Here is a 27967-nt window from a genome sequence, read left to right as displayed (position 1 = left end):
TTAGCAAACAGTGCACGTGCATGTGCGTGTGTGTGTGGCTGAATGTATGCCTGTGAAATTGCCCTGGGATGTGCAGGTTTGGCCTTCACCTATGTTCCACTCCAGTGCTTCAAGCATCACGGTTTGATAAACTAGCTTCTAATTGGATTGCTGTGCAGTTAACTGCTTATCTAATGGCACCCGGCCGGCCTCAAGATTTAGCTGACCATCACGTCAACCGTCCTACTCCTCCCCGAAGTCTTCCCCCACCATCCAACTGTATCAGGCTCTGCCACGTAAACACCCCTCACTCCCTCCAGCTTTCACCTTGACCTCTCCAGGCTTATGACAGCTATCTCTCTCTCTCTTCGCTTCTCTATCTTCGCCATCACCTGCTCCAGCTCCCCCTCCTCCTCCTCCTCCTCCTCCCCTGCATCCATAACCAGACCTCTGTTTCTCATCCTTTCATCTCCACTGTTTTTCGTCATCTGCTCTGTCTGTGATAGCAGGTGGCTCCGCTCCGCGAAGCAAGCACACAGGCACACATTACGGGTCTATGGGTCTTTGGAGTCTGCGGTGTTAAGTGGCAGGTAAGAGAGAGGATGCACTATGGGGGCCGACATTGTCGCCAGCACCACACTTCTTCCCCAGTATAAACAATAATAAACACACACACACACACGCACACACGCACACAGCCACAAGCAATGTAAACAAAGATGAACAAAACAGGAGATGTGCACCTGTTTCCAGCCCTTTAACACACACACACATATGCACAACCTAAGGGAGTTTTATCAGTCTCAGCATGAGGTGTCTGAATACAGTGTGAATACCGACTCCCCGGGGTGACGGAGATGACTGACATGCATTAGATGAGCCTGATCTGTTTTTCTGTGTTTACCAGATTCAGCAGTTTCCTGGAAATATCCCCTATTTTTCACAGAACCCTGAACTTCAATCGGTAACAACAGTTGTGATTATTTGGCTCATCTGCAAACACACACACACTCACACACACTCTGAACTGAATAAATACATTTTTATTAGATAAACATGAACACGAACACCTGATGCATTTATAGAAATTCTTAGAAAATGGCTGATATAGAGAGATAAGGGTGCACTCACAGCCTACTGTGTTTACTCTGTCCAGATCTCTGCCTATCATTTTTTATAGCTAAAATGTTTCTTAATACATTCACAGCTCTCCTGCACTGCTGTTTGCACTATGCTGTAGAATAAGATTATGCCACAACGGCCTATTTCATTAAGATCGAGTCCTTTCAGCAATGGTCTGCGTGTGAATTCATAGAGTCCATGGAGGGAAGGGGAGTTCTGCTGATCTGGCTTCTAATTGGTTGTGGATATTCACTCTGCCTGTTGGGTAAACAATGAGGGTAAAGCGTGTGACTGGAATAAAACAGAAACTCAAATGAGGGGGAAAAAAAGAGAAGTGAGACTAGGATTCCTGAAAGCACAAGAACACAGACTTCACTGCTTCAAACTCAATTTGTCAAATAGGTAGTCAATCGATAAAAATTGAATCAGCCAATTTTTTTAAATCAATTAATACTATTTAATTAATGTCTTACTAACTTGTCTTTATATAAACTTAAACTTTTCTTTTTTTGACTTGGTAGACAGATCAATCCATTAGATTTGATGTCATCTTGGTCTCTGGAACTCTGGAAGCAGCAATTATTCAATAAATTAATCAAGAAAATGATTGACACTTTAATTGATAATAAAAGCAATCATCAGTCGAGTGAGAGAGTGTCACTTAATTAAGAAAATAAAACACACACCCACATGCACGGCTCTAAACAATCCCTGTAACTGATCTCAATCAGATGGACAGACACAGTTTTGTTTTGTCTGACGAACCACTTATTACATGTAGCTTCAAGATGGCACATAACAACTGCTTACGCACGCACGCACACGCACACACACACACACACACACACACACACACACACACACACACACACACACACACACACACACACACACACACACACAGTCAAGGCAAACAGGATCCACCCAGTCCTTACACAAGTACTATTTTTCAGTCTGAAAACATCTGGTGGAAAATCCGCCTCTGTCATTTCAAACCTCTCATGGATGAAGAGACGAGGCCTGAAACGAGGCCAGGCAGGCAGGAAGAGGAGCACCCTCGTGGCTTCACTGAAGCATGTGCATGCAAATGTATGGTTTCGCTCTCTCTCTCTCTCTCTCTCTCTCTCTCTCTCCCTTCATCTGCGCCTCACTTCCCTGACTCTGCCTGCATCCTCCCTGCTTCGTGACTGAGCCGGTGGGAGAAGACTGTTCAGCATTACAGCCAGCTGAAGGTGCTAATGGTGTGTAGCTGCGGAACAGACAGTGTCCTCTCACTTCGGCTAATTTCGCCATCTTTGTCCAGCTCTGCCTTTTCAGACTTCTCACCCTCTCGGGCTGATTTTCTCCTCTTCTCTCACTCTTCTTATCTTTCCACTGATGAGCTACATGGACATTGATCTGTGTGTTATTCCCAAACTGCTGGTCCAGCACGGGGCATTTAACATCCAGGACATGGCCAATAGGCGGTGTTTATTGAGATGTATGTCCATTTGCTGCAAGGGCTAGAGATTTTGTCTGGGTGATAAAAATGTGTATAGGGTTGAAAATATATGCATGAGATAATTTTTTTTAAAATAGATAAATAACCCAATATAAAAACAATATGACATTTTGAAATGTTTATTTAAATAAAGTCAAATTATTTAAGTTTTCTTAAAATAATTATTTTTAACAAGTATGCCACTAAGTAGAGCGCATACCTCCGCCAAGGCCCAGCAGTCCCCTTTATAAAACAACTTTTAAATTTACAAGAACGAGATTTTTATTTGGCTCATAAATGTCACCTAAATATGCCTGATATTTATTAAAATCCATGAAATGTTGAAGAACGCCCTATCTCATTGTTCATTGTTAAACTGCTACATTTTATCAAATTTCTTTGTCATAAGGGTTTGATAGTGACATCTTAGGAATAATTGCCAATTTATCATTATTTTATCTGCCCCCAACAATCCACATCCCTTATCCCCCGCAGGGTCTAAACAATCAATAAGTCACTTTTGTGACCATGAATGTCCTAGGGACGTGATCTATGATATAAGTGCTGAGTTTTTCATATTCAGTGGTAAGCAAAATGTTTGTGAAATCATTGTTCTCCTGTAACTCGCAATAAACAAGCTAGTTTCCCAAAAATATCCAAACTAAAGACACCTTCTCTTCTCAATTATCTGAATCAGTTTTCCCTATTTAAAAGAACACCTTAATGTCCGCTCAACAATATCTTCTCCTTTGAAAAGATATGGCTACATTTAATTCTTTCAAAGACAATTTACGAGACTTGTTTATAAACAAGCTGTCCTCTACCAAGAATTAATTTGAAGTTCCCAGTGTAACACAATCCAACTTTAACAGCTATAAGTGTTTCAGATGTGACGCTTTCGGAATCCACTGTTACGCGCTCTGATTTAGTTTAATTGAGTTTCTTGTGTTTATTTTGGGCGCATGCTGTGTGCCACCCACACCTCTTAGCAACCGCCAACCTGCTGACAATCAGAGCTGCACACACTGACCTCGATTCTCCTTGATTACCAAACCTCCCTGTCGCATGTCTAACCTTTTCACACATTCATACAAATCATGCACTCAGAGTCAGGACTACTGGTCAGAGACAAGCATGCACACAGACACGCACAATTTTCCCACTATCCCCATGTGGACAACCAACTAAGCTAAACGTCTAATTTTAACTCTTAACCCTCCTCTAAATGTAACCTAAATCCTCAAACCCTGGGCCCGTGGGGACGTAAATCTTGTCCCCAATTGGGTTAGTGTGCATTCAGCCACCAGGATTTAAAAAAACAATCTCACACATCAAGAGAAAAAAAACGAAATTGGATTCCAGTTTTACAGACTGTGAGTGAACACACCTCTGCCTCCATCTAAAAAAAGGGCTCATGATAACGAGTGCTCCTCTCCCACACGCTGTCAGAGGTGTTGACTACTGGGTCACCCTGGGCTCAGAAGCTGTACCCGCTTACTCAGACTGACCTGCTCTGTCTGTTCAGGCTAATTGGAATCCGCCATTATACATACAGTGCCATTAATAAGGAATAAGGTGGTCAAATAGAAAGGACACCTTGACATGATAGGGACTTATTATTGGACTTGCAGAATGGCTTACCCGTTTTATCCCACTTGTAAAGACATATCTTTTTTATAAAAGATTTGGCCATGTGATGTCTCTTGCTTTTATAATCTGTATCTTTATTTCTATAATAATAATAATATGTATTTTTTGTTCTGATTGTTGTTTGTGTCATATTGTTGGTTGTAAAGCACATTGTTACTTGTTTTGAAAAGGGCTATACAAATAAAGTTATTATTATTATTATTATTAATAATAAAAAACTTGCTTTTAATGTTTTTTTGATTCCAGATTGAGTTGTGTCTGTGGCTTTTTTTTTTTAAATATGAAAGTATATCAGCTGCCAATTAGATTGAAAAAATCTCAAGACAAAGCTTGTTGTTTGCCACCACATTTTCTTTATAAGGACCAATCCTCCTTGTTTGATTCACAGAATATTTTTATTACCACCAAGGCGGTTATGTTTTAGTCTGCTTTTGTTTGTTTGTCGGCAGGATTATGCAAAAACTACTGGACGGATTACCTTGAAAATTAGGCATGTTTAGAAGACTGATATTTGTTAAAATAATTATTTCTGACGACATTAACCACTTGAGAAACAAAGAATACAAGCAGCAGAACAAACAACATACAAGGTACAAAACCAAACATTAAACATAAATAGATAAGTCCTTAAAAAATGTATCAATAATTCATAGAAATAAAATTCAGTCAGAGATGTCAGTATTGTCATTGATGGAATTAGAGATTTATGAGTGTGTGCAATGTGGTGTAGATCCAAATATAAATCTGGATTAAGTGAACTTCAGTGTGGTTTCATGAGGGGACAGTCAGGCCTTGGTAGAGGTGAATGTAGAAATAGAGGTTGATGCTTTCTCTGAGTGCCACCATGTGTTTGTGAATCTTTTTTTTATTTTGTGGGTTAGGGCTTCAGCTGAACATCCAGTCCTCACTTATTACCACCGGATGACAACCAAACTTGGAGTCAACATTTATCAAAAATGTCTGGCAGTCTAGTACCAACAAAATATGAAAAAATGAATAGTTGTGTTTTTTCGAAGGTATGGCGAGTTGAACCACAGGGATTCTACCGTGCTGAGAGGATGTGGTTCTTTTCGGCGCTTGTTTTGTCACTGCTCGACTTTTATTAACTCTATTCGTGACTTATTTTCCATCCGTCTTTGTGTTGAAGGTGCTTTCTTCTCGCTGAGAGGCTCAGCTGGAGCTGCAACCGCCATAGAAGCAGAAATTAACATGAGTTGGTGGAAATAATGTGCATTAATAGTTCAGCATTAGCCAGAATCAACTGTCACTCTGGGTTGCTCAACATACAAAGTTGCTATGGTTGCAGGGGCCGGAGTTGGGGAGTTTTTTTTTTTATGTAGCACTTGTTGCAAATCTTACATTTCAGTTTTTCGTAGTAAACTCTGGTGTATGCCCATTTTAAAATGTTTGCTTTCATTATTATATCACTTATTGCAGATGCAGTTGTATGGAGGGCAAAACTTTTGTTTTTGTTTGTGACTTTTGATTTTATTCCATATTTGCTATTTAACTAAGCTTCTACATGAAAGTAACATTTGCTTTGCTCTGTAAAAAAGATTAGGTGAAATATGATGAAGGTTGAACTTGAAGAAGATGGGTATTTCCAAACTTGGAATGGTTCAAATAAATGTTTTTATTTGAATCTTCTTTAACTATACTTAAAGAAGAATGACATCCGTGACCTCCACATCTGTCATCACGACCTCATGCATTTATCCCTCCCTTATTTTCCTAGCCCCGGGCAGAGCTGATAGCACAGTATCACATTCCACAGTGTAAAGTCAGGTTCTGTCTCCCTCAAGACCCCACAAAGAACACACGTGAAATCCCTCATTTCAAAGTCACAGCAAAGCCCAGCCTGGTCCCCCCCGACACCTTCAGAGAAAACATAAATATACAAACTGATAGACAGAACATTCAACTTGCTGAGCTCTGGCAGAGCAGAGGCCCAGAGCAGATAGAAAACTGGGATTGCATGAGACCCGTGCACCAAATCCTCCAGACCCCAAAAACGCAGATCCTATATATTTTTAAAGCTGAGTGAAGCCGCTCTTTGTCAGTTACTACACGTACTGTGCTGTGCAGCAAACATACAGCACAAAGACCATGTAGACACGTGCACCGTCCAGAGGAGATGAACACACAAATGACACTGACACATGCACACAAAGCATTCTCTGTGAAGCAGTGAGTATGTGTGCATTAGTTTACAGCATTAGTGGAATGTGTGAGTGACATGTCCGTGCTTGCACTGTAACCTGCAGAAAGACACCCGGCGGCAATGCACACAAGGTCACACGCAGTATGAACGAGGACATGGTGGCACAACAAGCAGCTCGACATCTTTAAAACAAGCACATGGCCTCAGTAACATCTGTGCAGGATGTGAGATCAACAGTTGCTAGTATGGAGGCAGAAAGTGAGAGGTCTGGGCTCTGTTTGATTCCGTGTCATGGTCAGGTTGTACGGTTGTCGTGGTTTAAGACTGGCTCATCGATAAAGGTGCATCAGGTGTGTGCAGCCACCGGAGCTAACCGCCAAACTGACAACCCTGCGGGGCATTCACGTCCGAGAGGATGATGGACCAGCAAACCTGCGACTAGTGGCTGCTGTCTGGAGGACATCAGTAACAACTGAAATTTTAAAATAAAACCAAATGCATGAATTATATTATTAGTAAAACAGTACCAGTCACTCGTTGAATCCGTCAAGACAATTGAATTGCTCATCAAATCCCGCTCTAATCAGTTAGGCTACATACTCGGCTCATGAGCTAAAAGCCCAACGTTTCCTCATCTCCTGCCATCTGTGCCAGGCCAAGAAGAAAAATGGCACCATCTGTGAATCCTCATTGGCGACAATCAACCATAGTGGCAAAAAGAAATACAGAATAGCCCTGCAGACAACAAGCTCCTTCATGCACACTGGCCCAAGGCGTTTATAAATATCCATGATCTACTGTATCTGTCACAATAAAACTTAAAAAAAACAGGATATAGTCAATCAGACCTTACTGCTGCATCCGCACATTAGAAATGGTGTCATCACATTTTAGCAGCAAGATTTCTCAGTATGACTTCTACACGATGCATCATGCACTTTGCATCCGTTTGCAATGCATCGAGTTTCACAGTTACAACCGAGCCCAGCTTGTGTCTTTGTGAGGCTTCACTTCAGCACAGCAACGCTCGGAGCCAAAAGATGAAGTCAGCCTGGTAACATGCTAACAAACTTGTGTTTTACTGTGCTCACCATCTTAGTTTAGCATGAGCATTCGGATATACAAAAACCTTGACTAAAAAGATAATAGTCCTCATGAGCTAGCTCGTTCTTTCTGCGGATTATGACTTAAAAAGCTTAGATTTAACTGACAATACAAGACCACAATCACCAACTTGTTTAAAGATATTATTTTGCTTTTATTGACAGGACAGATTAAGCACGAAACAGGAAGAGAGAATAGGGGAAGACACAGAACAAAGAGTGGGTCATCACCAAACCTCAACTTGAGCCTCTATATGCGGGACACTACCAGGTGAGCTAGAGGGAGCCCGACCAATTTCACTTCAATTTAAAACTGATCAAACTATAATAAAAACATGATGACAAATAAAAGCAGACATTCAATGCTGACAATAATATTTGGCTAATTTTAGTGGACTGTGTTACAGTTACAAAATATGAAGCCCTGCTTGTTATGTGACTAGAAACTGCAACGTGATCCTAATTTAATCTCATGAGATCAACATCAACAGCAACGTGAAAATGCTGCCTTTTCAGATTTTTAGACCCCAAAAAAACAGAATAGTGTGTAGTTTGTCATTTAGAGCGGGTGAATGCCTCATTCAGAGTGGGCGAACGACGAATCGAGCCCACGATTACAAAAAGTATAAATAGGCTGAGCTCGGTGGATGACAGCATCCTGACGCAGTGCAAGGTTAGACGGAACGCAAGCGTGGAAAGCACGCCGTGAAAAGATGAAAGCAAAGCGGGAGCAGCAAGAGCCCTGAAACAACACTGGCATCCACTCTGGCAAGGGAGGAAAAATGAAGAAACCACACAGTGCAAGAAAACCAGAGGGTTTTTTTCTCCAGTAGCTCCACAAGAAAAAGTCTCTGCTCCAGCCTATGGGAATTCAAACCTCCAAACACAACCTTATACACTCTTGCATAACCGCTGCGTTTGGACCCGTGGTGAGATACGACCAAAGAGTGCAGCAGTATGTGTGTTCAGTTACAGAGCAAACCTTGGCTAATGCAACACGCACAAACACAGCATACTGCATCACCTTATAATATCTGTGATGTGTTAACATCTCACCAGCTCTGACATACCTCGATGCAAATCTACGCACGAGGTCAGATGGCCAGAAGCTGCATCCACTCCTTCCTTTCGTCCGGCGGTTCTCTGGCCTCATATTCTCCCAGGACGCAGTTGTCAAGGGGATTCAGTGAGGAGAGCTGCTGTAGTAATGTCCAATGGAGGCTGCTGTATTCAGCATTAACATTCACTACTGTCACTTTCTATACCGGAGAGGCTCAACGGAAAATGACCACACACATTCAGGGAAAGCCAGAGACATATACACACACACACACACACACACACACACACACACACACACACACACACACACACACACACACACACACACACACACACACACACACACACACACACACACACACACACACACACACACACACACACACAAAATTGTCCTTATCCATCCATCACACTGTTCCCTCTTCTAATTGTTCTCTCCTTGTTCAGATCTCAGGCACAGAGATAACTGCACCAGACCACCCTGGGCAGCGGGAGGAGGAACAGAAGAAAGAAATGATACGGACATGAAGACAGTGTGCTCCCTTCTGCAGGGTCAAGACCAACAGATTGGCTGTTTGAGGAAATAACAAAAGACCATTGAGGACATGGCACGGGTCTTCCTGCCTTTTCTACTCTTTTGATTTAAGATGCATTTTTAAAGAAATAAACGTGGCTCCTTTCTTTCTGTGGGATCACCTTGGGAAGACAAGGGATTCACTATTACGTCTGTAATGCATCAAGATTTGAAACCTGAGGCTCAGAGAAAGAGCTTCCAATCCCACTTTATACCATCCATCCATTATCGATAGCGTCTATCCTTTAAGGGCCATGGGGGAGTTGGAGCCAATCCCAGCTGACATTGGGTGAGAGGGGGTGCACACCCTGGACAGGTCACCAGCATATAACAGGTCTGACATTTAAGAGAAACAACCATTCAAGCTCACATTCACACCTTAAGACTATATCCAATTGACCTCACCCCAAGCTACATGTAGGAGGAAGTCAGATTACCCAGAGAAAACCCACACAAACACAGGATATGCAAACAGCCGAGCCGGGATTTGAACCAGAAACCTTCTTGCTGTAATGCGACCGTGCCTATACCCCATCATATACAACCCACTGACACAACTGCAGCCTATAGGGGAAAATATATGTTCACACACTAAAGTCAATAGGTGAGACTGTGACTTGAGAAGTGCTCCAGAGAAAAAGGACACGAAGAGCAGAACATGAAGCAGAGAGAGTTTCCGATTGAGTGACTCGCACGTTTTCTTGTGGGGCCGTTTTCCACACCGGATGAGTCAATCTGCTAACAAAAAATATTTTGTTCCCGTACAAGACGATTGCAAGATGAACACGAATATGAGTGTGCAGAAGCGAAGAATGTAATGTTTGCTGCTGCTGATGATTCATTTGTTCTGATGTTTACAGATTCTGTACACGTACGGTGAGTGAGTTTGGAGAGGAGCTAACAGTCTCTGAAAGGACTGCAAGTTCATGTTGCTGAGATATAATCTGTTATCTGTCACGCTGGAAAACATTCAGTGAGTGTACTGAAGATTATCTTGTATTACTGGAGGTTTTACCAATACGGTCGTGTATGCCCCGAGTTTACAAAAGAACTGATTAGCTGACTCAGGTACAGTTTTCTGACGCTCAAGCTTAAGATTCTCGTCACTCTATTGGATGTGCTGATGCACCTCAGATAGGGATACTATAGTATTGGATGATTTTAATAATAAGCTATTATTTCAAATGAGACTGTCTGAAGTTGAGGAAAGGCTTGTGAAAATTGCACACCCCAAATTTGGAGTGGTCAGGAAACAAATGATAATAGTTTCCATCCTGTGTCATTCAGACATGATGTATTCTCGAGCTGTGACACTGAATTCAAATGTACAAGAAACGTTGACATCATTTCAAACTGTTTCATCACCCTTAGTAACACAGTGCTCCTCTGGGTGAACGGTTAAAACCATTTCCTGTCTCACCGCGCATCGATAAAGTGGAGAAAATGTGATCGAGAGAAAATGACAGTAAAGTCCGAGCAAAGCCAGGTGAAGCAGCTCTCACTGACATATTGTTCTGTTCATCCATCAGGCCCCTGTTGACAGCCGACATGAACCTGGGAAACATCCAGCCCGACAAATCTGAATATTACTCATCCTTTCTTATGTCCTTGAGATGACAATAGCTCTTCTGGGCCATTTTTGTTCAATCCAAAGTCCAGCCCAGGCTCTTGTGCCCAAAGATTTTTCCCTGTCACGAGGAACACACACACACACACACACACACACACACACACACACACACACACACAGTAAACATCAGCACCCTGCAGCCGCTGTGGTTGCCATCACTGCTGCGCCCCTCCCGCAAGGATCATCAAGATAAGGCATTACCCAAAATACACCCTGGTGTTGTCCAATCAAATCAATTGTTCTTGTTTCAAGGAACTCTTTTTTGACTGGGGCCCAATTTGACACATGGCTAATTGAGGTTCCAGCTCAAGTCGTTATCCTTTAAGGGAATAAAGCAGGATGAAGGACTTGGAGGCAGCATTGGACAACCCCACCCCCCCATGAAACAGAAGACTGAAGGCTGCAAGGACAAAGTAAACTGTATTGGTCTGTGGGGAAAGTCAATTACACCAAATCCTTTTCAGAGCTGCAGGAGTACTTACTTTGCTGTTTGCTAATGTTTCTCCAACTATTGGTCTTATATTTAAACTCTCTATACAACCCTGCACTGTGGACTGGCTGGAATCAATAGCTGCTAGAATAAAGAGGATCTAGGAAGAACTGCTTTTAGACTTTTCGCACTCAAACTTAATATTCTGGCCCTGAACAAATGGCAACCAACCATAACGTCTCAGATTGGTTTGTGAAAAGCTGTTTTGAAACCTCGGGTTTGAAATTTTGGCCACGCACCATTTTAGAGTTTTGAAAACAGAGGTAACCATCTTTTGAGGAGCCGAGGGGTGGAGCCTGACTGAGAGCTCGAGGATGCTGCACTCCCACCTACACCTGCGACCTACACCCATTGGACGGCACTAGCTGTCAATCACATGGTATCCATGCCCCAATGCATACAGTGCTTTATTGTCTTATTGTTTTATTAGTACTATTTCTATTGTCATTGTGCTTCTATTATTGTATTCTGATTTTGATGACTGATATTGTACCTGATGTAGAATAAAGAGAGAAAATTCTGTTACTTGTCTATTGTTGCAGAATGTTTTTTTAAATCCATCTCTCAAAAACTCAGATTTTCCATTTCTCCAATAAACTACGATTCTGCACTTTTTCACTTTTCCCTCTCCCCAGATTCTTTGTCTTTTCCATCTGTGATTCAGCCTCGAGTTAAAACACATTTTTCGGGAGACAAGAGAGAGTCTATAAAATAACCTTGAAATAAAAAGCAAAATAAATACATTTGAAAAATGCAAAGTTCACAGCTCTTCCTTATTTAGATGCTGATCAGTTGTTCTATGAATGCTTTTGGGGCTCTTGAGCTTAGTGTTTCTCTTTGGGTGATTGACCTCAATAAAAGAGCCGATGGTTTTTGCCTTCCGCTCGACGTTGAGCTGTGGATTCAAACACAACGAGGCCTCTTCGAGATGTTTGTATTTTGCAGATTGCTGCTTTGAGAGAGCCAGCCATGAGAGCAGGCGATGATTCAGCAGCCCCAGATGCCTGTAATCACCACTTCACATCTTCTGCTGCCTCCTTTTCAACGCAGTGCAGATCTCTGTTTTCCAAAAATATCCGAGCATGCGGTGCGGGGTGCTGCTGCAGGACAAATGGGAATTACTCGCGTTCTTAAAAATCCTTAAAATAGAAGTGCAATTTAGTCAAACTTCTGGGATCTCGACCCAAATTCCATTACCTTAAATTCAATTTCTGGAGGGAGCTCTTACTTTACATAAAGCCGGTGATAAGAGCAGTGAGGCGTGGATAGGCTCTTATTCCAATTCTCATCACCACCACATCATCATCTCTGATGATCCCACAACATGTAATCAGTGTTATTTGTTCGGGCTTGTACTGCAGCGTCCCCAGTCCTCAAGGGGATCAGGCAAATCTCACATAAGGGAAACAACAGCCAGGAGCAGAGGCAGCCTGACAGTGGGACCCGTCAGGGGGCAGAAATCTAAGACACTGCGCTTCTGTCTGAAAGATCCCCTGAAGCCAAGTCTCTATCCAGGTGTCAGACAGGTTTCAAGCAAACTTTTGAAATGCCACAGAGAAGCACTGCAAATTAGCACTTTTGAACAGAAGGCCTAGAAGTACAAACCAGCGTGTGTACCAGAAAAGTATTTTTTGAAATAGATTGGTGACTATTTTTAGACATATCTTAAATTAAAAAAAAACTACTTGAATAATCAACAGTCATTTTCAAGCAAATATGCCCAAAATAATTCCAGGTTTTATTGGTCTTAAATTACAGTAAATTTAATATATTGGGGGGGGGGGGGTTGATGTGTTTGTCAACTAAAACAAGACGTGATGGTGCCACATTGTGCTCTAGGATCTTGTGTTGGGCAGAATTTAGAGGCTGTCAATGATGGATGTTTCAGATTCTGAACATCTGCAGATCTTTCCGAGCAAAATGAACCAAATCATCAGCTTATGTGTTCTTTAGCGAAAGTAACAAATATCAGAGTGAACAAAAAGCCTGGGACAGAATCATTCCTGTGTACATGCAGTTTAAATACTTGCTCACAGTGTTCATTTGGGATATTTTCATGCACGACAACATAAGGGGGGAAAAAATTTGACAATGGCTTTAAGCCTACTACGACAAGCTGTAACACGCTTAGCCTCTTATTTGCACAAGGTTTCTTGACTGTCACAGTCAGTAACGACTGTCCCTGCCTGCTCTCCACGTTGACTGTGTTTGTGCGTGCGCGTGTGTGTGTGTGTGTGTGTACGACGCATGTGACTTTCCTCCCAGCGCTCAGTGTGGCTAAGTGAGTTATTTCGGAGCTATTATTTTCCTCATTTTAAGAATTTAACAGCACATAACTATCGTCCCTGCTCGCTCACAGCAGCGAGCAGAGCTGTAATCTTATGCTTTCAGTGATCAATGTGACCGGCACAGACGTGATCCCTGTGAGCGGTTTCCACTACACTCAGGGGCTCATGAAGGAGATTTGGACTCTGCATCGAAAGTCAAACAACATGCCCTGCAGAAGAAGTGGGCTCTCAGCTTCTGTTTGCTTGTGTCTGTGTGTGAGTACATACACAGACGCAGGCAGTTTGCATACTTGTTTTGCATGTGAAAAACCAACAGAAAAAGGCACGATTGCTATGACAGTTAACATCATGATACAAATGGGTGGCTTGATGAGAAAGTGGACCCTCAGGGGGACAGATATTCCCAAGAAGACAATGAACCTTGTCACGGTGCAAGAGCCGTCCTGGAATGATCCCGGGAACATTCCGATAAAAAGACATTAATGACCTGGCCATCATCCCAGATATCAAACTTTATGAACCAAATGTGGGATGAACTTGAATCCGCCATAAAAAGGACTATTCACCCATTAACCTTGGGCTGTTATGGGATGTCAGTGGTGTGTGTGTGGTCACTGGTCAGCTTTAACAGAGGGACACTGTAGGTCCTCTGTGTTGCTGCTGTTATCAGGGCCAGAGGTGGTCATAGTACTGAGCTGCTTTTTCTATTTATATGGTCAGAGGGTGGAGGAGGATGACTATCAGATTGGAAGCAGTTCAGTGCCTGGGCTATTCTGACATCACTGTTTGTGGCCAGTTTGGATGTGGGAGAACGCCTCATGTTACCAGATGCAGACCAGAAGATGCAAGTGAACCACAATCAAGTCTGACTCCTTCTATTTAAGCCAGGATTTGTTCTGTCCACCAGGAAACGGGACCGGCCTCACAAACTCTGAACTAAATCTAAGAGGGAAAACCTGAAGAGCAAAACTTGAAAAGTCAAAGTATCACCTCTACTAATTCCCTCCTCTCGGATGTTCTCATTGTCACTGGCTCAAAGAGGCAGTCGTATATGTCAGCCATATTATTAAGCATCGCTGCACAGTCTTGAGCTGATGAAGGGGTCACACTGGGTCAGATTGGCTCAAATCTATTATATGAGGTCATGAACGGGAGGGTGAATTGATATTGTGCCAATCACTGAGGAGGAGTGCAGAGGTGAATTAAAGACAGGAATAAGCATGTGATCTTTATTGATCATTGTCCCCAATGGCCATTAACAGTGTTATATCGCTGATGCAACACTGAATTTTAAAATTCATTTGAACCCAACCATGAACTCTTTTTATTTTATTTTTTTTGCAGAGCTCTGAAAATAAAAGCTTTTTAACTGCAGCTGAGGTGAAGGACTACACAGAACAAAGACGACAAAGGAGAAAAAGGAGAAATGCAAGGAAATCCTTGGAGAATCTGTTTAGGTGGGAAAGTGTTAAAAATTCAGTTTGCTCCGGCTTCTCTAGTTGTGCCGGTTGTCACTTCTCTCCACCCAGCAGCCAGGCTGGAGCCGGCCTTGCAGCTGTCCACAGTCCAGCATTACATAACAAGGCTGCATCGCAAACAACCCCCCCTTTAGCCACTCTGCGGGCGCTCCATCACGACACTGTCAACCCCGACGAGGAAAAGACTAGAGGACGCAGTTGGATGGCCGCTGAAGGGACGGACACACAAACTCGTCTCTTGTAAGATTTGAGGGGCCAAGCTAATGAGGTAATGCAGCGGTGTAATTGCTCCTTTGCTTCCCCAATCCCTTGGACCCTTAGCCCCTTCACCTTTTAGAGCTCCACTCAAAACACACACACACACTGCAAAGTGCCGCTCAAGGGTAGGTGGGTGGTTGTACTGGAGCTAGAGCATGCAGGGACGTTGCAACAGGGTGGACAAAGCAGACTATTACCAAATAACGGCTGATTATAGCTGTTTTCAGACATTTACTCCAGAGAATGTCTGAACAACGGGGCCCAGAGTGGAGTTTCTCCGGAGTTTGTCACATATGTAAAGTGCAGCAGGGGATTCTCTGGTCAGACGCGTTCATAACGACACAGAAATCTCCGGGGAGGCGCAGCAGGCAGAGGCAGGATCTATAAATTCTGTCATGGAGTTCACATGTTTTTGTTAACAGCACATCAACACCTGCCTCGGCCCTGATCACCAAAAGCCCTCTTGACATCTTGGTGGGTGTCTTCCATGTGTTTGGCACAGAATTATTCATATTCTTTCTGGGGTTTTTTCAGTTTTGCATCTGTCACGTGTTGGAAACGTCAACAAAACGCCCACCCGCTCACGGTAAGGCCTCTGGAGAACACCCCCTTCTGTTTTCTCACAAGAGCTCACTAGGACATAATCCGGAGGAGAAACTCTGGAGAAAGTCCAAAGATTATCCAGAGTTAAGTGCAAGTCAGAGAGCAGCTTGTGCTAGCCCACAGCAATTGCTGTGGGCTAGCTGGGATTGGAATAATATCATGTATTTCTTCGGGGGTTGTTTTCTCCACATAAGCTGCACTGAGAAGGGAGGGATGTCGAGGAGTGGATTCAAATTTCAAACAAAAACTGGCAGTTAAAAAGTTTTTCTATAGCACTCAGCTATAAACATAAAAGAAGAGAATTCGACAAACTGTGCACAGTCAAGTTTTTCTGCGCCTCAACAGACGTGCACAGAGTTGGAAAACCTCGCGGATGTCGTAGCACCTCTCGGTAGAAAGAATAACGTCTCACCACCACATGCAAGTGTAGAGAGACACACTCGGGAGCCATGAGGTGAGAAGACACTCAAATACCTGCAGGAGGCGGATTTCGCAGAATTTCCAAATATATCTCACAGGTGATTTCCCTCCAGTGTGTTACGATCACCTACAGAAACTACACAGCCGCAGGTACAGCACAGGGGTTTTCTTTGTGGACTTAGACTGATGAATGCATGTTTGGAGCTGAGCCAGTCTCTGGTTACTCAAGGAGAAGAGACGTTAGAATTTGCTCGCACAATGCGGGCGAAGCTCAGCGGGATCACTTTCTAACAGCGTATGAACACGGTGTTCTGAGGAGCAGCCTTTCGAACACTTGTTATCAATCACATTTAGACAGAACAATCCCCTCCAGCCCCCTTGTCATGTTCTGCTCATGAGCCTGGCAGAGCTGGACTGATTGTTTTTGTGGGGGGGGGGCGTTATAGCTTTCAGACCATATGATATTTCAAAGTTGTTGTTGTTTTTTCTTTAAATATGAAGAGCAAATGTTGGTCGTATTAGTAAATGCCACGGAGAAGCCTCGGGATGAACACAGTGAATGGGGATTCCACTGAGCTGTCAACACTGCAGCAGCAGACTGTGCATCCATGTATGTAAACGTTGTTTGTGGCAGAGTGCAGTGCTTTTGCCCACATCCACAGGGAATCCAATAATGGGGGGTGGGGGGGTTTAGCCAGTGTTTTGTGTCAGTTGCTAAGCAAACTAGGTTCTGATATGACACAACGCAGGTCTCCAGTGCGTCGCACCTACGCAACACTTCTGTCTCCATCCAAGGACCCCATGATGCAGGCAGTAACGCTGACAGATTGCACAGCGGGCTGTAAAAAAACAAGGCGTTCTTGTGCATCACAAAGCACAAAAAACAATGACAACTTTGCCATTTCCCCTCGTGTCAGTGTGTGGAAGACCAGTCACTTGACCTCCACTAATGGGGGCCATAATTGGGGCTTGAAAAATCATACTGGCCATTACTGACGGTCCACAAATCAGGTTTATATGAAGCTTGAGTGTCAAAGCACACACCCAATTCTGTTTTCACTGCTTCACCAAGACCTACTTCTTCTTTTAGAGTTAAAAATGTGACTCTGGGTGTTTCAACTCAACACATACCACAGCCAATGTCACGAGATCTATAAAAACTACTTTAACTGATGACATTTGTCCCTTTAAAATGTCACTTTAAGAGCAAAAGAAAACAGGACAACTCTCTACAAACATTGGTGTGTTACTCTCCTGTGCTGTGGCATAACTGTATTATTATGCAGCCTGCCAGGCTCCATTGAACCACACTGGTGTTACACTGGCAGTAGAAGCGCTTGTCTGCGGAGTTAAGGAACTTTAATAACTCGGAGTCTTCTGGGTGATTGTTGCAGCACATCTGGTTCACCTCATGCCAAAGTGTTCAGCTCATCAGTCAGTTCCACACACACACACACACACACACACACACACACACACACACACACGGGATGGTCCACATGTGAAGCCCAAATAAAGTGGATTTGCTGAATCCTTCATTACTTGATTAGTGTATTACGGTCTATTTCTGTTACTGTGGACTCATCAAGTCTAATCCTGGGTAATTCTCTTATAAAGTTCTGTGGAGAGTTGTTAGAATAAAAAGCAGATTTATTGTCATATTTCTGGGGTTGGAACTCGGAGGAAAGTGTCTGGAGCGTGGTTGGGGTCCCTGCGGGTTTTATTTACAGCTCATCGCTGCTGTGTTGTGGCTCAGTCTCGTGTCACCTTGAGAACCGGTGACAGGGAGAATTAAGTGTTTTCAATCAACCAACCTTCATGATGCCGCAAGGTGCGTTCCCAGCTCCCTGACTCCTGTCGGCGGAAGGATCGCGGCTGCCGCTCCCGACCCGCGGACTGCCGAGCTCCCGGTACCGTCCGTTGGTGTAAACTCCCTCGGCCCCGCAGCCCTGGGCAGCGGCAGACACCTCCAAGTACGCGCGGGCACCGGCGGCAGGAAGCGCGGCCGCGTCGCCGGTGATCCCCGCCGCGTTGGTCGCGCCCTGAGCTGACGGGGCATGGTCCAAAAAATGTCCCGACACGGCATCTGAAGTGTGTACCCCTGCCATGTTTCCGCCGGTGTTACAGCAAAGCCCTCCCCGCCGCGGGGTAAAAACAGCCCATTTCGACACGGCGCGGCACGGCGGACTCGCGGGATTCGCCGGATTCACCACAGTTTGTCCATCACCGCCGGGGGAGCGCACGGACTGGTCGCGTCTGGAGCCGGGCAGCCGTCGGTCACGTTGGGGCGTCCCACCTTCTCCGAGGAGCTTCTCTGGAGCCGTGAGCTCGGAGCGCGGAGAAGAAACTGTGGAAATGCTGAGTTGAGATGAAGGTTTGCTGGTCGAGCTGCCGTCTCCTCGTCCCTCAGAAAGGTGTTTGTCTCACCGCGTCCTCCTCTGTGGACTCTCCGCTGCGCGCATCGCCCCGCGTCTCCAACACTTTTGCAGAGCTTCCTCTCTCTCTCCTCTCTCTCTCCCTCTCTCTCTCTCTCTCTCTCTCTCTCTCTCGTGCATCCGCGGCACAAATTCAAGACTGTGAGGGCGCAATCGCAATGAATCCGCAAGCGCGTGCGTGCACAATCAAAACCACTACCCACGCAATCCCACGCAAACCTACTATATTTGGAAGTGTCAGTGAGTTCACGTCAAATATTTCACCTATATATTTTTTTGCCTATGCAGTTTTACTATAGAAGACATCAACATCATCTTTAATGTAAAGTAAAGCTCATGAACTGCTCAGCTGACAGCGGGCTCCCCACAAGAGGGAGCTCAAGCAGGCCTCCAAAAAGAGTTTTTTAAAGTCTGAGAAACTCCAAATTCGTTCTCATTATCAACTCACCACTCTGCCGATGGAGGGGGGGGAAGTGTTTGAGTCCACGATACACTTTTGGAGTTTCAGGGGTAAACAGTGTTTCAGCCAAATCCCATACAATTGAAGTAACTGGGTGACTCGTTCAAACAAATAAACAGAAAAAAAAACGAATGCCTCCCTACTGCTCCTGTGGTGTCATCGAAGTGTCCATAAGCTCCGACATTCGATGCTAGCGGTCTTGCTAGAGCTTGTGTGCGGGATAACAGACATTTAGGCTAAAAACGCCGTTTCGAGTCGAATTTGAATGCCGGGGCTTACTGACACTTGGATGACACCACACAAGCACTATGGAGGCTTTTTATTGGGTTTTTTCTGTTGTTAGGGTTAGGATTAGGGGTTAGGTTAGATTCAACTAGTTTTACAACTAAGACCAAATCTAGTGCCCTCCTGGGAAGAAACCACTTTTCACAAAATGTTACTAAGAGTCCGTTTAACTCGCTTAAAATCGTTGCAAAACTTGAATCTTTGACTTTTGCTTGTAAAAAACCCACTAACAGCAGCAGTAGTTAAGCTCTGCATCCCCCTACCGTCAAGTACAGACTGATGCGGCGCCACCTGCAGGTAAAGTGTGTTACAGCTGCATCTTGTGTCAACTCACTACAGTCATTTTAATCAGTATTTTATTTAGTTGTTCGTTACTTACCAGCATTACACAGAATTAACTACAAGATGGATTACCATGAAACTTGATGGAAGGATGTTGTACGGATCGGAGAGGAACCCATTACATTTCAGTCCAGATCCAAATCAGGGGGCAGATGGAGAATTTCTTTTAAACTTTGTTTAACATTGTTAGATCAGGCCTTTATGCATTTATGTGTGCTATTCTAGCTAAGTTTAGCTTTTCACTTTCTAAAATAATAGGACCCGACACAACCCCTCTGACCATCATACAAGCAATTATATGATTAATCATCTTAATTGGAGGCCACATGTCCAAACCAATCAATAAACCAATAAACAACAGATATGTGTGTGTTTGTATTTCACTTATTCATCCATTGCATTCTTTTGCCCCTGGCTTGTGCACCCCTTGTATTTTAAGACATATGGTTTGCACTCAGCTAAGGTGAATATGGTTACCTACAACTTAAAACCAAAATCCACAAAAAGAAATGAGCTAAAAAAAAACTTCCAAGTTGTACGAGTTTTTGCCTGGAAGCAGCACAAGTGTCAAGCTTGCTGCAGCTGTTACTTATAGTCACCGCAGGCTGGACTGGAACATGCCTGTCTGTGTTTGCAGGTCTGAAGCTGCACGTTGGCAGGTGCTATGCAGCAATCTGCCAGTGTGTCCTTGTTCCCTCCAGGTGATTTGAAGCAGAATTGTACAGAACGTTAAAAAGCTCACAGTACACACTCAGTAGCTTTATCCTTGACATTTGAGAGAGCACATCTCTTGTAATGGTAACCTTAGCCGCAACTTCATCTTTGTTCGACCTCAATGGGCACAGAAGAGACAAATGCTTACAATTAAGCATGTATCTGTCAGGAGAATATTTTCATCTGCCAAATGTGCTCAGAGGAGAAGTTGCAACCCAAAGGAGAGCAGATAAACTGACACTGTATTGTCTCAGTATCCATCTTCGTCAAAGATGCAGGGAAGCTCTTCCTCCACCTCACCACCCCTCTGCTTAGGTATTGATTTGAAGACAATCAACGGGAGGAAAGATAAAAAAGAAAGAGTCTGCAAAATATAAATCCTTGCATTCAGAGTAAAGTAGAAAGACTGCACTCGTGCCACATCAGTGCGTGGCACCTGACCCCCCCCCCGTTTCATTCACCATAAACCTCAGCATCTGCTTGTGCCTCTGAGGGCGAAACATTCGAAGTCAGATCAACTCACATCATTAGACAGGACATGGCCAATAAACTGGGATAATGCAACCACATTTATAACCCAACGAGGAGGCAAATTAAATCACCGTCAATTTGTACAGATCGTGTGCAGCGTCTCTTTATAATGGTCAAGTATAGTCAGACTAATAAGAGCCACAGCATTGTATTTACATCACAGACTTGATTCTATTATTGGATTGTTTTTACCCCTCATGTAAATCCTGCAAACAACGAGGATATTCTTAATCCAAACACCCACATGGCGCACACAGCAATCTACTGTACACTGTGTGTGTGATAGCAGGACAGAAGTTCGGGGTCTTATTGGAGGGGGCCGGTGTTGCCATGTGGGGATGTTTTCACAGACCTTGGTGGTGATAATTGGCTTAATCTGCAGACAAAACACAGCGTCTCTTAATCGCATCCGAACTTATGAATGAGAGGAGCTTACGGACACGTGGGTGGACAGAGAAGTGACAGAAATCTCTGTATGTTTGTTGGGACAGAGGCGAAAGGGGACATGGGAATGGACGACAGTAAATGTCCAGAAAAAGGAGGCTGGAGAGATGAACACTCCCCCTCCTCTTCCTCTTCCTCTTCGTCCCATGATCTCTCAGGGTCATGCATTATGCATTCTCAGAAATAATTTAGCAAAAGTTCTGTGTTTAAAAGCCTCCTCGATCGGCCAAGCTGTCTCGCTTTAATGTGAAAAGCCATCCGACAGCCAGACTCAAACATCGGCTCCATGTGGACTTAAACTGAAGAGAGAGAGGCGGCAGGGGGGGGCTCAGACTAGTTCACATTAGGACACAAGATGTGACCGCAGTCTGCCTCATTAAAGGGGCCTCTCCACGATGCACCCACATACACTGTGTGATCTGCTGCACTCTAGAACTTTTCTTCGCTCGGCAACGAAATTAGGGCCTGATGAGTCACTGGATCCCCACTGATGTAACAACATAAACACAACTTTTGTTGTGGCTAAAAACAGCTAAAATAGAACAGCGAGCGAGAGAGAGAGAGAGAGTGTGGGCTGCATCCGAGGCTCTCGAGCACTGGAACGGCAACGCCGCTCTTAAATAACAACCTTGTTTTCTCATTGAGGTCTGCTATAGTTTCCAGTGGCAGGATGTCTATGTAGAGTGAGGCACCGCTCCCTCCTGCTGCAGGAACCGACGGTCTGAGGCCAACAGATCTGCGTCGGCACACTTTCAGGCCTCTGGCGGCTCCTTCCTCCCACCATGCAGGGTGCATCAACAGAAGCCAGGTCATTGTGTTGACTGCTGCCAATTGATCAAGTCACCAAATCCCGGTTGGCCGCAGGGGGGAAAAAGGAAGAGAGGGTCAACCGGTCAAAGGTTCAGAATTTGTTACCCCAATAGATTTGCATAGAAAGCTAAATATTAGTGGATTTGTTCACTCACACCTTGATTCCTCATTTAAAGTGTCCAACAGATACAGTTACAAAAACTGTTAAAACCACGAGAACCCGATTGTGCATCTGACTGATTCATGTGTGAATGATTTGAATCTGAATGACGATATCTGTAAAGGAAGTTCCTGCTGCTCACAGCTGGGGAGCAGATGGGTGTGTCTTCCTGAGATCTGCCACCGCACTTCCTGTGCTGCCCCATGTGATCATCGGCCCAACAGGAACAGAAACCGTGGATTAAATCCTTCCCCACGAGAACCTTTCTGCTTTTGTTGCTCTTTATTAAAGTCACAGTCCTATTGACTGACAGCTTTCCTATAATGCAAGGACCAAGTTTTAGCACAAACGGGATCTAATAAATGTTTTGTGATGCTGTGGAAGATTTGTTCTCAGCCTACATTTTGAGTTTATAACTAAAAAAGATGTGTATCACTGCATGATGCTGATTTTGCATCCATACCTTATTCCATTAGACCCCAGTTTACAGAATGGTTTAACTCCAATCGATTTGATTGGCAAATTTTTATTTCCTGCAGTTATTAAATGGTTCGCAGACTTAATGTATGGTTTTACATTTTACACATACATATTTAACATATTTCATCAATGTGCAGCTCTTTTCTGTTCATGCGAAAGCAGGACACCATGGCACCTCAGGCAATTGTGTTTTACATGTGTAAGCAACGTGCTGCAAGTTGGAAATCAAAAAAGTGCCTTTTATAACTTCATTTTTTTATATTTACACCATTTAACAACTTACTTTACATTCTCAATTCTTTGAGCTTTTTTTCTTTCATAATGTGTAAACCATTAGTATGTCTGCCCACTTAGTACGAGCTGTCAGTCTGATCCATTGGACTTCACTGACACCTGGTGGTGAAATAGGTTAGATAAAATACAAAAAAGATACTGAAGGCATGGGGGCATCTTTTAGCTGGAAACATAATCATCGGGTTATAGTGAGGATGGAGGACATATTTTTCAAAAATAATGGCCTGTTAGCATTGCTCAGTATGAAATAAATAGGGTTTTTGATTGTAGCATTCTCCTGACAGGGATTGGGATCTTTAAACTTCAAAATTTTAATAAATTATGTTGATTTCTGCCTTAAATAAGGATCCAAAAAGATAAATAAGATCCTTAAACTACTGACCAGCTCTCACCACCACACAGCTCTGTGTTAGGGAGAGGAGATGCTGGAGAAATAAATGTGGTGGTGATCAGGCTGCGTTTGCGCTCAAACAATACAAAGCCTCATCATAGCCTTTACACAGTGTGGATCATCCAGATTACAGCCAAGTAAAAGGAAATGTTCGACACTGAAACATTTTAATGTATAACACAAATTGCAGTGATCTTCAAAATCCCTTTTATAGCTTTTCTTCCATGGTTCTCTTCACTTTAATTACATACATCCACAGTAATTGCAGCAGCCATCACTTGGTCATGCTTCACATCAAAGCTTCAATGCAGGTTTAATGCTCGTGTTACAAAACAAAGCTCTTCAAAAAAGCACCCTACAGGAATATGCTGGATTACAATCATTGACTTGTGAGTATGAAGTACATTTAACTCAACTGCAAATCTTTTTTTTCTCAGCCAATGGATTTCTTGAGGTATGATCTGATAATGAAAATCATATAAGGAATGACTGTTGAATTCCATGCAAATTAGATTTTCTTGTCACCTTTCCCTGGCATGACACGGAGCAGATCAGTGGCAGTCACTTTAAACCACAGCTCAAATAAACACACGTTAAAAAAACAAAACAAATCTGTGGTATTTCTTATCTCCACTAGATGGCAGAAATGAGCTGAGTAAGACAATTCGTAACTAAGTGAAGAGTGCTGCTATGATGTGGTAAGAAGCAGAAAAAAGATCTAAATGTATCAGCCCTGCGCCAAGGAGCACATTGAGGCATTTTAAAAACATATTTCCAAACAGACGTGCTCCCTCTTTTGGCCTTTCCTCATAAATAAGTATTATTAATATGCAGGTTTGCTTCAAATTCTTCTCTTACACTTAAATATTACAGTTGCCAGGTTTGAACAAAGATTTGGTTGTGAATGTTCAGCTTGTATCATTTACTACATGTGATATCAATTATACCGTGATCTTATGTGTTTTTATAATAATGAATAATCACTTTATTTGTATAGCACTTATCGAAACAAGGTTACAAAGTGCTTTACAAACTCCATGGCAATGGATTTACTAAAATAAAAAGGTATTGAATTCAGTTCAATTTTAAGAGCCAAATCATAACGTATCAAGGTCGGTAAAATTTATAGAGAAACCAAACAGTTCCAACAATGAGCAGCACTTTGGCGACTGTGGAGAGAAAAAAAAACCTCATTAACTGGAAGAAACCTCGAGCAGAGTCAGACTCAGTTTCCATGATCCTTGTACAACCCTTGACTTACATTTACGTTAGTGCACTATGCAAATCCACTCGAATCATTATTGTCTGATGCAAAATAATTGCAGTGGCTTTGTGTGCAAATGCATAGATTAGAGAGTGAAGTGTTCAGAAGTGAATGTCACATTTGTATCTTAAAACAAAACCCCAGTCTCAAATGTCAGTTTTCAATTTGCACACGAACACCTGCAACTCTGAGAAAATAACTAACTTTGACAAAATATTACTTTGCTTGGCAATCATTTCTATTATTTCCTACCCATTACCTGTCACGAGACATCCGTAGTCTGCAAGTTGGTCTTCATGTTGTGCAAAGGTGGCAGGAAACCAGCGACTGACACCAGAGGAGATATCAAGTGGCACGACTTTAAAAGATAAGCGATGAAAAAAAAAATTGTGACATATTCCTTTAAGGTAACCCTATAATGTTAAATTCCACATCAAGTATAACTGGGGATGGTACAGAGGGGTTCTCTGCAAGATGAGCAACTGTAAAAGACATTTCCTTCAACCCAAAGCACAACATTTATGATATGAAAACCCTCATATAGTACATTTTACCATAAGGGAAAAATAGGTGATATGTTAAAACACAAAATCCTTGTGTAGTTGTATATATGGTGAAACTCAAGTATGCCTTTATAATGTAAATCTCTACTACACACACAAGCCCTTCACTCTGTGGATGGTGACTGCACACATACAAAAAAAAAAAGAAGCATTTATTTTGTAGTGACATCAAGATCGTCCGTACTTCTACAGGCTTAGTTGAAATTATTTATAAAAACTTTATTTTCTTCTTTTTCAACTCAACAGCTGTTTCTCTTGGAAAAAACTCCCAAGTGATAAACCCGAACCACGAAACATGGTACATACATCAAACAGCACACAGCGCCATCTACGTCATCGAAAGAAAGTACACAGTCTACAGTGGAACAAAGCTCGAAAGAAAAAAAAAAAATGAATGACGGATTATGTTAATGAAGGATATATCACAAGAAGTGTAGGCTGAGATTTCAAAAACTAGTGAAGGAAGTAGGAGACAGAAGAAGAAAATAAATGGGGGGGGGGATGTGTTTTAAATACTGTGATGTAATGTCTGTCGGACAAACCCAAAGTACGTCGTCAATTCTTCTCTAAATTCCAGTTGCTCTTTGTCCTGTTTTCAACTGGTGCTTCTGGCAACATGAAACTTCTGCTCAGACCCGGGGGGGGTAGTTGTCTGTATGCAAATCCTCAACAGGGTCATGCGGAGGGGTTACATTCATTAGAACAACGTAGAATTATGATAGAGAAAATAAATGTGTATATATATATTCTGTGCACATAGATCATTTTCTATTTGGCTTATACATCAGCTGAGCAAAGCGATTTCTTCCTGAGGTGCAAGGCTTTTTTTTTTTTTTATCAATGACACGCAATCTAGTGAGTGTTCTTGTGTGCGAGTGTGTTTGTGTCAAGTGGAGGCAGTGGGGGGTAATAGTCTCAGCATTTTCTACTAGCGCAAACAGGTGACGCACAATGAAACACTAATCTTGAAATCTCGAACAAAACCAAAAGCCAGACGAAGAGGTGGACTGACTCAACTCCACAGGCTCGTGTTCTAAATGCGGCCCGGCGACTAGTGAGAGTGTGCAAGCATCCAAAGCCTGCGCCCATCCATCCATCTATCTATCTATGTCCCCGCGTCTTCAGCTGCTGACGCCGTGACTCAACTACAGAGAGGCGGATAAGTCAGAAGGGAGCAGCCCTGCCTGCTGATAGTCAAACACGCCGACCGGACATGACACTTTCTTCAGGTGAGTGGTTTCAAGCATTAAAAAAACGAACAAACAAAAACAACAACCAGCCAACAGAGTCAGTGAGGGGGACGTCTTCACGCACGGCCAACGCAAATTACAAGAACCCCCAAAAAAACGATGACCGTACCTGCTGGTGTGGATGTGGTGGCAGATAACAACAACGGAAAGTAACAATGACTGTCAGTAGAATGATGCGAGGTAGCGTTGATGAGGGGGACGGAGGGACCTGAGAGGACGAGCAGGCAGCGGCGGGTAAATGCTTCAATATGCATTTCTGTGTACAAACAGAAGATAGATAGCCCTGTGAGAGCGAGGGAGGAGCGTAGACCCCCCCCCCCCTGCTGCATTTCAGCTGGTGAAAAAATCAGAACAAATACATTGTACACTCGACCCAACTGCGTGTGTGTGTGTGTCTGTGTGCACCGTGTTGTGCTGTGCTGTGCTGATGTGTGTGCTGTCAGTCGCAATGAGAGTGACTCTGCCTTTAGGTTAGTGTACACAGACTTGAAAAACCGACTAACTCTGCAGAGCAGTGACTCAGATCGTGTTGTTTAGAGTGAAACTTCTTCACTAGTTTCTTTTTTGTCAAAGGGCAAGCTCCGTGTCACTTTAAAAATACTGATAACCCATTTACAAAGAAGAGAATATAACAAAATAAAAACATTCAGCTGTTAAAAGGACTTCATACAGTAGCATATTGTTTAAATCTGTTCAAAATCAACCGGAGATGCATGCACGATGTGAATGAACATTATTTCTTCTTCTTCTGTTTTCACAATACTGTAACATTGTAGGTTTTGCATTTATACCTAGTCTGTTTTACAAACACTAAAAGACACAAACAAAACTAAGAGAAGTCACTGACGTGCATGCTCTCATGCTGGAAAGAAAAAAAAAAAAGATCACAACCATTATTAACATTTCACATTATAGCTATCAGAAACAAAAGAGCAGTGGATGGAATTAAACCATGAGAGATGTCAATGCGAGTGGGGCAAGTTGGGAGGCAGGGTTCGTTTGGTGTTGTCGCAGGTTAAAAGGGTCCGAGGGTCATGACTGTTGGCCGCCCCACTGGCTCTCTACGGGCCGCCGGAGGAGCTCCTCCACGTGCCTCGCCACGTCCATGGTGTCGTCCAGGTCAAAGTCTCCGTCCGCGTCCAGCATCGAGTCGCTCCTGACACAGGACACAGATAGGAGTCACCCACATTCAGACACGCTGGCAGCACATCACCAAAAAAAAAAGAGCAGAAGCAACAATACACTC

The 27967-nt window shown here is 43.3% G+C and overlaps 2 protein-coding genes across 5 annotated transcripts in view; both read right to left on the bottom strand.

Annotated features, from left to right (window-relative positions):
• The window catches only part of plcl5 (phospholipase C like 5), a 68785-nt gene extending 49964 nt beyond the window's left edge, over window positions 1-18821 (bottom strand). The window contains exon 1 of the mRNA XM_035180308.2: window positions 18113-18821. Coding sequence (XP_035036199.2) covers window positions 18113-18406 — 294 coding nt within the window. The 5' untranslated portion in view covers window positions 18407-18821. The remainder of the gene's footprint in view (window positions 1-18112) is intronic.
• Window positions 18822-25602: 6781 nt separating this feature from the next.
• stat5a (signal transducer and activator of transcription 5a) overlaps window positions 25603-27967 on the bottom strand; it is a 60498-nt gene continuing 58133 nt past the window's right edge. For 3 of the 4 annotated variants that reach the window (XM_035179786.2, XM_035179785.2, XM_035179787.2), the window contains one exon: window positions 25603-27877. In XM_035179786.2, the coding sequence (XP_035035677.1) occupies window positions 27754-27877 (124 nt within the window). In that variant the 3' untranslated portion in view covers window positions 25603-27753. Of the gene's footprint in view, window positions 27920-27967 lie in introns of all 4 variants that reach the window. The other variant, XM_035179788.2, reaches the window with a different exon arrangement.

This window comes from Hippoglossus stenolepis, chromosome 16, assembly GCF_022539355.2.
Source record: "Hippoglossus stenolepis isolate QCI-W04-F060 chromosome 16, HSTE1.2, whole genome shotgun sequence".
Classification (NCBI taxonomy): Eukaryota; Metazoa; Chordata; class Actinopteri; order Pleuronectiformes; family Pleuronectidae; genus Hippoglossus; species Hippoglossus stenolepis.
This window is presented reverse-complemented; position numbering and strand designations above follow the sequence as displayed.